This window comes from Accipiter gentilis, chromosome 10 (assembly GCF_929443795.1).
Source record: "Accipiter gentilis chromosome 10, bAccGen1.1, whole genome shotgun sequence".
Classification (NCBI taxonomy): Eukaryota; Metazoa; Chordata; class Aves; order Accipitriformes; family Accipitridae; genus Astur; species Astur gentilis.
In genome coordinates, this window is record NC_064889.1 from 29,087,060 (window position 1) to 29,100,699 (window position 13,640).

General features: G+C 62.6%; 1 protein-coding gene across 3 annotated transcripts in view; it reads left to right on the forward strand.

The window, feature by feature from the left end:
• The first annotated feature begins 5,768 nt into the window (after nt 1–5,768).
• The window catches only part of NTN1 (netrin 1), a 105,031-nt gene continuing 97,159 nt past the window's right edge, over nt 5,769–13,640 (forward strand). For all 3 annotated transcript variants that reach the window (XM_049812322.1, XM_049812323.1, XM_049812325.1), the window contains exon 1: nt 5,769–7,098. In XM_049812322.1, coding sequence (XP_049668279.1) covers nt 6,075–7,098 — 1,024 coding nt within the window. In that variant the 5' untranslated portion in view covers nt 5,769–6,074. The remainder of the gene's footprint in view (nt 7,099–13,640) is intronic.

The following is a 13,640-nucleotide window of genomic DNA, read 5'->3' on the forward strand; positions in this document are numbered from 1 at the left end:
GGGTCTGTGCATGTTTATGGGCTATGCCATGTAACATCCACTCTTTCACCTTGATGGTATCTCAGTGGTATGTCCAATGTATGGAATAAGGCAATATTTTCCAGGCTAAGCTGCATTATATTGCATTAGCTGCATTATTTGTTCTGCTACATCTGCACCCATCCAAATTAAACCATTGTTTGTGCAGAGAAGCACACAAATAAATCACAGGGTTTAACAATTTTACCATCAAGGAGTGCCACTGTTTTCTTGGGTATATTTGGTACCCATGCCACTGTAGTGCTCTGCAGTGGTTGAATCCACCTGCATGTCCCCAGGAGTGCGTGAGCCATTTGGGTACCAGTTTGGTACAGCTGGGAGCTCTCCTGCCTGTCAGGCTGGTCTCCTCAAAATAAATCAAATATTACACACAGAGCTTTCTAGTCTGCCTGCCCTAAAGAAAACATTTTGCAAGAGAAAATATAGTATTCCGGAGGCTTATCTCACTTGGTGGCAATTCTGGGTGTATAATTGAAAACCGACTTGATCATTAGAGGTTCACAGAGATGCTGAATAGCCCAGTGTTCAGTGGTCTCTGCCAGCCACGGCCAATTTACATTAAAGGCTTGATTCCTTCTACAGCCCACTTCTCAGCCCCCTGGGAAATCTCCTCGTTGCTTATTCCTCGTTTGCAAGGACTGTCTAGTGTAAGGAAAAGTCTTGCCTAGCTCTGCTCTCACTGCTGCCAGCAGTTCTGCCCATGGTTTCGGCAGGCTGAATCGGGATGTCACTGGCCATGTGCATTTGCTGCAAAAGATTCAGCATCAGCCACATGCCCACATCTCCCCCAACCAAAAATTGATAGGCAGGCTCTACCCACCACTCCCTAAACAATTTTTGCATAAAATTTGTGCAATTTTTTGCATAAACGAGATGAGCCAGAGGTGTGCTTTCCCGAGAACTGAAGAGGAAACTGGATTGCAGGCCAGGGATCTACAAAGCGATCGGGGGTTATGCGCAAATTACACTTGCGTGGGAGCAAAGTGTAAATATTAGAGCAACAAAAATAACAGTTACTGCCTGCCGACAGCCAAAGAGCTTTAGGGTGGGGGATTAAATGTCATGTGCAAATGTTGTGATCTGCACTGGCAGAGAGACTTCAGTCCGGGAAGAGCCAGCGGTGCCTTCTTGCCTGATTCCCTTGGGACATCTTGGGGGACCGGCCAGTCTTTCTCCCCTTTCTCCGCGGTGTTTTTTTCACCCTCTAAGCCAGGCAACGCGAGCCGTGCCAGGTATGCCTTTGCACGGGGAAGTCATGGACCAGCACCCCTGCACACACCCGCTCCCTCGCCCTCCTCCTTCCCCTCTCACCGCAAACACCACCGGCCCGCAAGAAGCGGCCGGTCGATCTCTTTCTGCATCCCCGAGGCGGCCCTTTGGAGCTCAGGGAATCGTGAAATCCCCCGGGCTCCCTCCGCGGCGGCCCAGCTGATGGCAAAGGGCCGCAGCAGGCGTGGGGAGAGCCCGGCAGGGGTGAGCCGCGCTGCTCCCTCCTCCGCCCGGGGGGCCGGCGGGCGGGGAACGGCGAGCCCCGCCGGGAGCGCCCGGAGGGCTCCGGCCGGACCCCCGAGCGTCCGAGCGGGGACGAGCGGCTCGGGCTCCGGCTCCGGCTCCGGCTCCGCCCTGCCCGGAGCCCCCCGTGGCCCGCCGGTCCCGGCGCTCCTCGCCCGACCGGAGAGTAAGAGATGCGGCAGCCGGCGAGGGAGAAGCAGGAGCGAGACCCCGCGGGGTGTCCTCGCCCGTTCCGCCCGGCCGGGGCCGTTCCAGCCGCCGCTGCCCCCCGTACCTGAGGAGTGAGGCTGGGGACGGGGACGGGCACCCCGGGCTGCCCCCGGTGCCCGGGTTTAAAAGATCGCGGAGATATTTTCACACCTCAGACCGCCGCCCCCCCCCCGGCTCCCCTCCAGCCCCCATCGCCTTGATTTAGCCCTTGGTAATTAATTTGGCATTTCAGAATAGCTACTGGGCTGGATAATGGCCTCATTCTTCTCCCCAGCCTAATCTGAACAGAATCTGGAAGAAAAGCTTTCAGAAAGACAGAAACTGCCATTCGGCAACTGCTCAAAAGAACTGTCACTCCAGGGGAATAAATCGCTCCTGATTATTTCAACCCGGGTCTTCTCTGCTTTTCCAGCCGCTCCCGGTCCCCGCCGGGGGGACGGCCCCCAGATATTTGAGGAGGGGAAGATCTGGTTGGGTTTTCCCCCTCCTTTCGCCAAAACCCAAGGCCGGGCGATGGCAGGGGGAGGTGGGCCAGGGCCAGCGCATTGTTCCCGGGGAGGTGGACGAGCTCCGGCATCCGAAGCGATTTGACTTTTAAAACAGGCTCTGAGCTCCGGGGCCGCCTTTCCCGGCTGCCCCCGGTGGGGCTGAAGTAACCCCCATCTCCCTCCTGCTTCGTCGGGGCTTCTCCCAGCCGAACTCGGGGGGAAAGGAGCCCTCCGCTTTGCCCTGGACCGGACCGGCCGTGCCCCGCGGCCGCTCAACCCGTGTGCCGGGGCTTTCGGACTGCCCCGGTCCCGGTGCAGGTACCGGAGATACCGGCGATGCTCCGGTCCCGGTGCAGGTCCCGGCGATGATAGTCCGCTCCCAGTGCAGGTACCGGCGATGCTCCGGCATCGGTGGGAGCGAAAGCGCAGCGGGGTCGCAGCGGTGTCGCACCGGGACTGGAGCCGGCGAGGGTCCGTCCCCCCCCCCCCCAGCCAAGGCAGGGCCGGGGCTAGCTGGTGCTTAATGATAGGAAAATCAAATCCCAACCGAGGTGGGGGGCACGGCGTGGTGCCCCGAGCATCCCCCCTACTCCGTCCTCCCGGGACGGCCCCAGCCCCCCTGGCCCGGAGGGGGCGGCCAGACTCGGGACCGGGCCTCGGGGAGCTGCGCCTCGGTCCCCGCGGAGCTGCGCCTCGGTCCCCGCGGAGCTGCTTACATGCATTTAATAGCTCGAGGACGAGGTAATTAGAGGAAAGCCTCAGTAAATCACGTTAATGACCGCAAGAGCCATTACATTCGGGGGTTGTGAAACACCGAATAAACCCAGCGCGAAGGGCAGGAGGGGGGCGAGAGCCGCAGCCTGCGTCCCGGCCGCCGGGCAGCCCCGTCCCCCCGTGCTCGGCAGCGCCGGATGGTTGTTAAATTAACACCCTGCTAATGGGATTAAGCAGCACCTCAAGTTTGCGGGGGAGTTTAGCGTGGGTCAGGTTTTCTTAGACACCCCCCCCCCCTCCCATATTTGCTGCGAGAAGGTAAAGACCAGTGTGGGCTGGAGGAGCCGGGGCGGGGGGGGGGCTTTACAGACCCTCCCGGATTTTAACGAAACGCCGAAATTTCAGCCCTGCCCCTGCGCCCGGGGCCGGCGAGAGGGTCGCGCGGGGTCGGAGGCGGCCGGAGCCAAACCCGCAGCTTCCCCCGGGGGAAATGCCGGTCCTCGCAGCGGCACCTGCTGCTCTCCGAGCCGGCCCCCGCATGCCCCTCCCCCCCGGGCACAGGAGCCCCGCACACGGCGGCGCTGGACGGCCCGGACACGGGTGGATGGAACCCCCGCGGGGAAGGGCCGGTCTCGGACACGCGTGGCCGGAGGAAAAGCACTGGGCGGGCAGAGCGGGGGCTCACACATGACGAGCGGGGATGGTGGTAGCAGGCGCCCGGGGGGGGGCGGTTCATGGGTCCGGATTTGGGGCGCCTGGCTGGGCAAAGCGGACCTCGGGTCCCCGGGGGCCCGCCAGCTGCACCGGCCACGGTGGTACCTCCGGCGGGTGTCACCTGCGCAGGCTCGGGAGGGCATAGCCGGGGAGAGCCCGTATGGGATGGCTGTGTTCCCGGGGGGGTCCCGCAGCAGCTCCCCCGGCCTGTCCCCCACGGCCCGGGACGGTTTGGTCTGAATTCCCCCCTCGCTCCTTAGAGCTCCTCCACAGCTGGACGGTAGCACCGGGACCACCCCCCACCTCGCCATCCTGAAAATCGGGCTGCAATCCAAGAGCGGAGCGGGGCCTGGGGGTGGGGGTGGGGGGGGGGGCGGGGGGGGTGGAAATCTCTCCGGGGCTGGGATACGCCGGGACTGTGCGTGTGTGTGTCCCGGGTGTGCCGGGCTGCGTCCCTGGGCGGCTCGGGTGGGACCAGCAGGACTGGGACCCCCCTCCGATCCCGGGCCGACCGAATCCCCGTACACACACACACCCCTCTTCCTCCGGCGAAGAAGCAGCAAGGGCTTCGGGAGCAGGACGGAGGGGCTGTTTCCCGGGGAAGAGTTAACAAATCCCAGCAGCGGCGGGGCTGGGGGGGGGCGGAGGGAGGGGGTCCGGGGGGAGCGATGGGGGCAGGGAGGCTGCGGAGCCCCGCTGCCCTGCAGGGAAGGCGGTTGCATTGCCAAAGACGCCCCGCTGGGCTAGCAGGCCCGGGAGCAGATTAATCAGGCACTAATTCAATTTACAACAACCACTTTTATTCAGCTCGGTGGCAAGGAATTCAAAGCGGGGAGAGGGGCGGGCGGAGGGGAGGGGGCGGAGGCCGGCCTGGGGCTCGTCGCTGCCCGGGTAGCCCCCGTCCCCTCGGGCCGCCCCGTCGGGGTTGGCCGGGGAGGGGACCGTGTCGCCGTGCCAGGGCCCGGCCGCTTGAGTGACACGGCGTGGGCAGCGCTCCGAGAGAGGGCACCTCCGTTGGAAAAATAAAAGTGCCCTTTTAATCAAGGAGGGAGGGAAGGGGGGGGGGGGGGGGCGGGCAGGGCGGCCGGGAGCCGCGGGAGGGAAACCTCGGAACACTCTCTCCGGGAATCTCGGTACCGTCCCCCGTGGCCAGCACGTCGGGGCAGCGGGCTGCCCCGGCCGGAATCACCGGGGGAAGAGCCCAGCCGGAGCGGTTCTGGACGGAGGCAGCCGTCGGGGGCGGCCCGCCCGGCACCGGTGGTCCGCCGGGGCGGGGGCACGGCCCGGTGGGAGACAAGTGCCGCCCTTTAACCCCTTCCTCGCTCTAAGGGGAGAGCCGACAAGCTGCACAGCGAGGGAGAGCGGTGAAAGACGCCGCGCAGCCCCTGTCCCCGTGGCCGTGCAGGGGAAACCGCCCCTTCACCGACATGAGCCCCCTAAAACAACGTCCCGGGGGACGCCAGGCCCCTTAGTTCCCGTGTCGTGCCCAAGGACTCGAGATTTCCCCCAGTTTAAACTTCCCCGGCATCGGGTTTTCTTTCCCGGGGGCGAAGACTCCGGGCCGACACCCGCCGGGAGCCCCCTCGGAGCGGGCCGGTGTCCAGGCGGGCTCCGGGTCCCGGGCTCCTGCACTGGACGGTGGCTTGGCCCCGGCCCCCCCCCCACCCCGTCCAGCTGCGGGGGTCAGGCCCTGTCTGGCCTGGGAGGGAAGGGGAGGCCAGCAGCCACCAGCTGGGAGAGGGCCCGATCCTGTCCCTCTCGGCGTCCCCACAGGTAGGCGGGGGGGCTCCGCCCGGCCGCTCCCCCCCTCTCCCCGCCCCATGCCCACGGAGCATCCCCAGCTGCTGGGGCGCCGGCAGCCCCGGCCTCCCCAGCCCCGTCGGGGGTACAGAGGGACGGGGACGGAGGGACACAGAAGGAGGGCCCATCCCCGGCTCCTCGGGGAGGCTCGGGAGCCCCGCGGCGGCGCCGGCGCCCATCGCCGCGGTGTCGGGCCGGGCTCCGTCCCTCTCCCATCCCCCCCCCCGCCGCCTCCCCGAGGCCTGTGCGTGTCTCTGGCTGAGCCGCCAGTGGATGTCGTTGTTCTGTTCCTTGAGCGCGATGTCACTCCTTTAGCATGACCTCAAACGCGGCGGGGGCTGGGACCGCCAGTCATTCTCCGTGCGAGAGCCGGGGCGGGAGGCAGGCGGGACCCAGCCCCGCCGCCAGCCGCACTTTTGTGGTGCCGCCGCCGCCGCGGTCTCCCCTTTCTCGGCGGGGCTGGCCGCGGGGCGGGCGATGCTCCGGGCTCCCTGAGCCGCTGCACCGCGTCCGTCGGCCAAGTCGCCCCGCGGAGCTGCGCGCTAGAGCGGCGGCTCCCCTCCCTCGTCGCCCCGCGCCGCGCGGAGGTTGCGCAGGATGCCGCGGAGGGGCGCGGAGGCGCCGCTGGCCCTGCTGCTGGCGGCGGCGTGGCTGGCGCAGCCCCTGCGCGGCGGCTACCACGGCGTGAGCATGTTCGCCGTGCAGACGGCTCAGCCCGACCCCTGCTACGACGAGCACGGGCTGCCCCGCCGCTGCATCCCCGACTTCGTCAACTCGGCCTTCGGGAAGGAGGTGAAGGTGTCGAGCACCTGCGGGAAGCCGCCGTCGCGGTACTGCGTGGTGACGGAGAAGGGCGAGGAGCAGGTCCGCTCCTGCCACCTCTGCAACGCCTCCGACCCCAAGCGCGCCCACCCGCCCTCCTTCCTCACCGACCTCAACAACCCGCACAACCTGACCTGCTGGCAGTCCGACAGCTACGTCCAGTACCCCCACAACGTCACCCTCACCCTCTCCCTGGGCAAGAAATTCGAGGTGACCTACGTCAGCCTGCAGTTCTGCTCGCCGCGCCCCGAGTCCATGGCCATCCACAAGTCCATGGACTACGGCAAGACCTGGGTGCCCTTCCAGTTCTACTCCACGCAGTGCCGCAAGATGTACAACAAGCCCAGCCGCGCCGCCATCACCAAGCAGAACGAGCAGGAGGCGGTCTGCACCGACTCGCACACCGACGTGCGGCCCCTCTCCGGCGGCCTCATCGCCTTCAGCACCCTGGACGGCCGCCCCACCGCCCACGACTTCGACAACTCGCCCGTCCTGCAGGACTGGGTGACGGCCACCGACATCAGGGTGACCTTCAGCCGCCTCCACACCTTCGGCGACGAGAGCGAGGATGACTCCGAGCTGGCCCGCGATTCCTACTTCTACGCCGTCTCCGACTTGCAGGTCGGCGGGCGATGCAAGTGCAACGGCCACGCGTCGCGCTGCGTCCGGGACCGCGACGACAGCTTGGTGTGCGACTGCAAGCACAACACGGCCGGCCCCGAGTGCGACCGCTGCAAGCCCTTCCACTACGACCGGCCCTGGCAGAGAGCGACGGCCCGGGAGGCCAACGAGTGCGTGGGTGAGTCCCACGCCGCGGGCACGGACAGTCCGGCAGACGCGGGGGGGGGGAAGGACGGGGAAAGGGCGCTGAGGTCCCCGCAAGGGCAGGGAGAGAGAGGGGAGAGCGGAGGAGCCGGCAGGGGACGGGGAGTGAGAGGCAGGGGGGCATCCAGGACCCGGCAAGGAACCTTCAGGGACGGGGAGGGAAAGGCAGGGGGACATCCAGGACCCGACAAGGAACCTGCAGGGACGGGGAGTGAGAGGCAGGGGGACATCCAGGGCCCGGCAAGGGACGTGCAGGGACGGGGAGAGAAAGGCAGGGGGACATCCAGGATCCGTCAGGGAACGGGGAGGGAAAGCAAGGGGGACATCCAGGACCCGGCAAGGGACCTGCAGGGACGGGGAGTGAGAGGCAGGGGCACATCCAGGGACACGGCGAGCGAGAGGCAGGGGGACATCCAGGACCTTGCAAGGGAACGGGGACCGAAAGTCAGGGGGACATCCAGGGACACGGCGAGCGGCGCGGCGACGTCCAGGGACACGGGGAACGGGACAGGGGCACGCAGGGAGATGGAGAGCGGGGCACGGCGGGGACACTGAGGCACCCGAGAGCGTACGGCAAAGGAGGGGACACCGAGGCACCCAGAAGCGCGGAGCAGGGGAAGGCAATCGGAAGAGCAGGGGATGGGACACCGAGGCGCCCGGCAGCGCAAGGCGGGGGACACTGAGGCACCCGGGAGCGCACTGGTGACAACATCGGGGGACGCCGAGGTGCAGAGCGGGGGGCACGGGGAACTGGGGATCACTGGGCGGGGCACGGCGAGGCACAGGAATTTGGGGCAGGGGATACAGAGACCCCCGGAGGCGTGGGGCGGGGGACACTGGAGGCACCCGGGAGAGCAAGGCAGGGGACAGCGGCAGACTGGGAAGGGAGGGACAGGGGCCACTAAGGAGCTCAGGAGAGGGGAGAAGGGACACTCAGGAGACCGGGAAAACACCGTTCGCGTTCGGAGAAGCGCTGAGGAGCCTTGTCTGGCTGGGAAGCGTCTCCCGTCCCGGGCTGCTCCCGGCCGGGGGTCCCGCAGTCCAGGGAGCGGGGTCCGGTCCGGGCGTCCCGGAGCTCGCCGGCAGCCCTGCTCCCTTCCCCGGGACACCGGCTCCGAGCCCCGCCGCAAAGCTTCCAGCTCGTCCGAGAGGCTCCGCGCCCGGACGGGACGGGGACGGGCGCCGGTCCTCCCCGGAGAGAGAAGGCGGCCGGGCGCTGGGGACGGCAGCTCGGCAGAGACTGCGGCTCCCGTCGCTGCGTCCTCAGGGGGTGCGGGTGGCCCCGGGGGACGATGGCGGGGCGGCAGGGACTCGGAACGAGCCCCAAGGCCGAATGAGAACCTGGGAGCAGCCGGTTCGCTCCGTCTCGGGTGAGAAACCCGCGCCGTCCTGGCTGTAAGCGAGCCCCAGCCTCCGGGCTGTCCCCGAGGGGAGACGGGGCGTCCCTCGCCTCTGCCCGGGGGGTGAGCAAGGGTGAAGGGTTTAGGGTGCTCTTCCCCTTGAGTCCCCGCACATCCCGCCGACGGCTGCCCCCGATCTCCCACCCCCTGCACTCCGGCGGGATCCCCGTGCGCTGCCGCTCCCCTCCTCGCCGCCGTTTAGGGGCCCGGTGCCAGCCCCCGGGATCAGCCGTGTGCCGGTGGCTGGGGGTCACCCAGCCCCGGGGTCTGGGGTGCGCCCCGGGCTGGGCTCGGCTCTCCGCGCCGGGACCCCCGGCCCCCGGAGCGCGTCCCCGGCACCCGCCGCCCGCCCGCCGCCGCCGCCTTGTTTACACGGAAAACACGGCCCCGTCTTCCAAAATATTTGCAGCTCCGACGATAGGAAAAAAAACCTCGCCGAGCGGCCGGGGTTGGGCTTTTTTTTTTTTTTTTTTTTCCTCCCTTCTCCTCCTTTTTTTTTTTTCCTTTTTTTTTTTTTTTTTCTTCCCAAATCACAATCAGATGTCTCCCTTGCAGCGAGCGCAATTTCTTCCCCGCCGCCTTCAACACCGAGGCACGGCCAAGCCTGGGTTATCTGGAGGGGAGAGCGGGGCCCGATCCTGCAGCCCGGTGACACCGGGACACACGCGGTGGCGGCGCCGGGGGAAGGCGCGGGGGGGCCCGGCAGCGGGCGGCGGTGCCTCTGCCCCGGTCCGGAGCCTCCGCTCCCCGCCGGGCTGTGGCTCAGGTCGGGGCGGAGCGGGGGCGGCCCCGGGGCGGCGGCAGCGCGGGGGGAAGCAGCGGGGAGATGCCGTTTCCCGGAGGGGAAGGCGGCGGGTGCCTCTCGGATGTGCCAACAGCACCGAGCCGGGCTTTATCTCCGGGTTTGCTTTGCTTCTGTGCCGGCAGCGCTCGGGCATGGGACTCCACGTCTTGATTATTTCCCACCGCCGCCCCAGCGCTGCCTCTTCCTCAGCAGCAGGTCCAGGGGGGGCAGGAGGGGCTCAGGTCCCCCCAGGCCTCCATCCCGTCCCACAGACAGGGACCAGCTCCCCGCATGCAGAAAGAGAGTTACCGCCGTCGGCGATGCCATAAAATGTGGTGCGATCTCGGGGTGCCATTGGATCCTTGGTCTAGTCTGCAGGTTCTTGAAGTGCTCCTGAAAACGTTCAGTTACTATGCTGGCCCCGTGCACTTACCATCCTTCTCCCTTCCAATTTGCTTCCAATAAAAAGGATACAAGTTCCCAGTTTCCAGTAAAATGTGTGACTTTTGTGCCAGGCTTTGCATTTCAGGCCATGCACAGTCCTAGCCGCGGCAGACTTCTGCAAACGAAAATCAGTCAGTTTTTTCCTTTTCCGCCAACTTTGCTGGGAAGTGAATGTTTTGCAAGGATGAAGCTACCGTAAAATAATTTTCCCCAGCCCGTTTCTGCTGCACATTCCCTGGGGCCATACCTATCAGTCTGCAAAACCAACCATGGCCAAACAACTGCATTGCCCTGCCAAGCCCACACTGCCTGGAATAATCCCCCTAGATAAAGATCACAATAACCCTATTCAGCTCCCACCCACTTGCTCCTGACCATCGGCCCACCCTGGTTTCTCTCCTAAATCCTGAGGGGAAGTCAGGCTTTGTGGTCACCCAAGGGCTACGGACCCAGCCTTTGCTGGGCAGAGGCAGGGGATGAGCGGTGAGTTGGTGGTGATGTTGCCGGCTGCATGCTGGAGGGATCTTCAACCGCTTGAGAGGGAAGCCAGAGGAGGCCAGACCCTCCTGAGCAGCAGTGGTGAGCGGGTAGGTGAATTGGCCAAATTAACTGAATTTGCCCCAGGCAGTGGTGTAAGAACTGATTACATTTTTTTCACTGAATTTGCTCTTTTTTTTCCTGGAAAATTGTTTTTTTTCAACCAGGGAGGAAAATGATAGAATGTGTCTGCTTTGCTTAAAAATTTGGGTGTTTTCTTTGGTAAGCCCATTCCCCCTGCCAAAACCGAATCTTTGTTCCTATTCATGCTTATTTGGGGCTGAAAAAGAAACGCGCTGGAGTTTCTGACAAAAAGTCAAAATTTCCCACGGGAACATTTTTCGCCAGCCAGATCTAATTTTTCTTTATCACTTCTTGTTGCCTGCAAGAGCCCAGGCACCGCACACGGAGAGGACAGGGCCTGGCCCAAGGAGATGTTCTCCAGGGACCTGCTCCTGCAGAAGGATCCCGGCCAGCAGAGCTTTTCACAGATTCAGGTTCCCATCAACTTTACCTGGCAAATAACTCATCCACGTAGAGCTTGGCCTTATAGTCCGGCTTTGGCCAGGCGCCTGGGAGCTAACATGCTCCAGGGAAGACACAGCTTGGAGACAAGCTTGGAGGTCTGTTCTCCATCCTCCCTCTCTCCAGCACCGTTGGGCTGGCTCCATTTGCTCAGTGTTGGGCCAGTCCAAGCCCCATGTCTCCAACCCAGTTTGTCCTGATGAAGCTTCCAGCTCCCCTGTGAGAGGAGACTGCAGCTGGAAAAGGCTTGAGCTAAATGTTGTCAGAGCTCAACTGCTGGTGAGCTTGTGTGGACACATGAAAATGCAGGCAGGGGCTTCGACCCGATTTAGTGACATCAATAAAATGCAGTCGACACCATTCCACAATTTCTCATGAACTGCGGCGTTATTTTGAGTGCTGGCAATGAACACGCACAAGCACTGCTTTTGAATACTCCCTTTAGTTTGCATAAAATACCTTTGCATTTGCCTTGGCCGGAGAAAGCGCTACTAGACAAACCCAGGCTGCAGCCCACTGACAGGCACTTTGAGAACAATCTCCAGACTCCGTTCCCAGTGCCGGCTCTGGTGCTTTGCAGCCCTCTCCCCCGCGGGGCCGGGAGATGCACCCGGCACCTGCACGTGCGTCTGACGTCAATGGTGTTCGCAGGTGCTGGGCGCCTCTCGGCTTTTGGCCCTATGTGATGCCTAGAGAGTGTTTAACAATAACAAGGGCGATTGCAGTGGGAGAAAGGAAACATATTGTGTTTTCAGATACAGGATTTGGCACAAACCGCACGCGAAGCCTGGTGTTAGACAGGCTCTGCTTCGCCGTGTGCACTGCAGTAGGGTTCCCAGGCTGGGATGTGTCTCATGTCAGAGCAATTTGCGAGCAAATCTCTCCTCCAGCTAAAAGGAAACTTCATCTCAGACACAGAGGGGACCAGGAACTACCAGAGAGAACAGCCTGCCAAACACTCCCAATGAAAAACTTCCTTCCAGACAAACCTGGGGCTTTAGCATCTCAGTGGCAGTCCAGGGAGGTCTTTGCAGGGCAGTGCTTACTAAAACAGCTGGTGGGCTCCTCTCCATCCTCATCACAACCAGGGAAATCACATTCCTCCACAACAGCGAGCTCTTCTTGCTCTGGTCCTGCAGAGGGATGTAAGGACTGTAGGATTTCCTCACAGGGAGTTCCTGGTGTCCCTTATTAAATTTAGGTGATCCCTTTTCTTTAGCCTGCATTTATCATCTCCACTTAAAAAAACCCTCCATGGTTCTCATCCCGTCTGTGTTTTCCTCAGGGCTGGCACAGCGGGGTGTTGGGTAGCCCTACGAGATGCTTCCTTCTCATTCCCCTTGGCCTCCGAATGGGACAAGGAGTCAAGCTGGTGGTTACTGATGGCTTTGGGCCCACCAGAGCATGCCTGCAGCCATTGCTTGGCTGGTCGAGCAGCCCCCAATGCCTGTCTGCAGGGTCAAGGCACCCCGGGACTGTGCAGCAGAGCAGGGAGACAGGGCAAGTCCTGGGGCCAGTGATGGGTGACAGTGGTTCATGGTGGCTGAGATCACCCATCAAGCCAGAAAGGACTGGGCTGGTAGGAGATGTCCTTTCTGTTGTCTTCTCCTCTCTTGTGGTGATTCAGGGCTTTGCAAATGGCCCGTCTCAGAGGGGGACAGAGGAAGAGAGGGGTCTATCTGTGGCAGAGTGGGAAGTGGAGTGGGAGGCAGAGACCTGGTCAGGCAGGGGCACATGCATTGATTGCACCCTCTTCCCCTTCGGTTCCTGGCACCATGGTGGGATGGGAGTCAGACAGAGGACTTAAGTGGCTTTGTAAATCTCTCTGTGAGGAGAACGGGAGGTCTGAGTGTCCCTGGCGTTCACCCTGCTTACCTCTTCCAGAGGGATGGGGAAGGTTGCAAGCATCCCTTCTCATCTTGTAAAGCAGCGATATCTCTGTCCGATCAAAGAGGCTCTGAGCAGGATTTCCAAGGTGCCCATGTGGGATCCCCAGGGTGCCCATGCAGGATCCTCCGGGTGTAGCACCTTCTGCCCATCTGAGACAGATGCTGCTGCACCTGGGGCTGGGCAGCACAACACAACTATATCCCCAGCTTAAGCCAGCCAGGCAAGGCTGACAGGTGGATTTTGGAGCTGCTGTGTGCCGATTACTACCGATTACCTTCTGAAGATATTAGGATTAATAGTCATCATTTCTGATATCCAGGCTTGTCTTGACCCCCTGTGCCTCAGTCTCCCCATTTACAGAGAGTAAAGTGGGGCTGTACAAAATGCTTTGGACTTGGCGTAAGAAAGGTGTGAAGCAGTATCACAGCACCCTTGTGTCTAGGGAAACACTGCAACTGGGGCGGCTTCACCAGCAGCATGGCACCAGCCAGCAACTGGAACAGACCCTGTGCAGGCTGGACCTCTCGCGGCACCCTGCGCCATCCATGGAGCTGCAGGTCCTTTGCAGCCCAGCCCTGGTTTAGCTACCAGCGGGTTGTTCTGCATGGGGAATTGCACAAGCTGTGGGTAACACTGTATTGCTGAGCAGATGGGTGCTGTAGCCATAGAAATATGGGCCCATAAGCTGCTGAGACTCCCATTGTAGCTTCCCAAGTGGGCCTTGCATGGGCAGAGCTTTCTCACAGGCTTTTATTCTCAGGAAGCTTAAAGTTAAACTGATTTCCAACAGAAAGGTTTTTACACCAACAAACAAACAAACAAAAAAGCGCAGTTAAGGCTAAAACAAAACCAGGCTTGGCACTCTGGGTTGGACACTTGCCTTCCCTTGAGCTTGTCCACGGCTAATCTCTGCCCTCCTCTTTCTGGGCCAAAGCA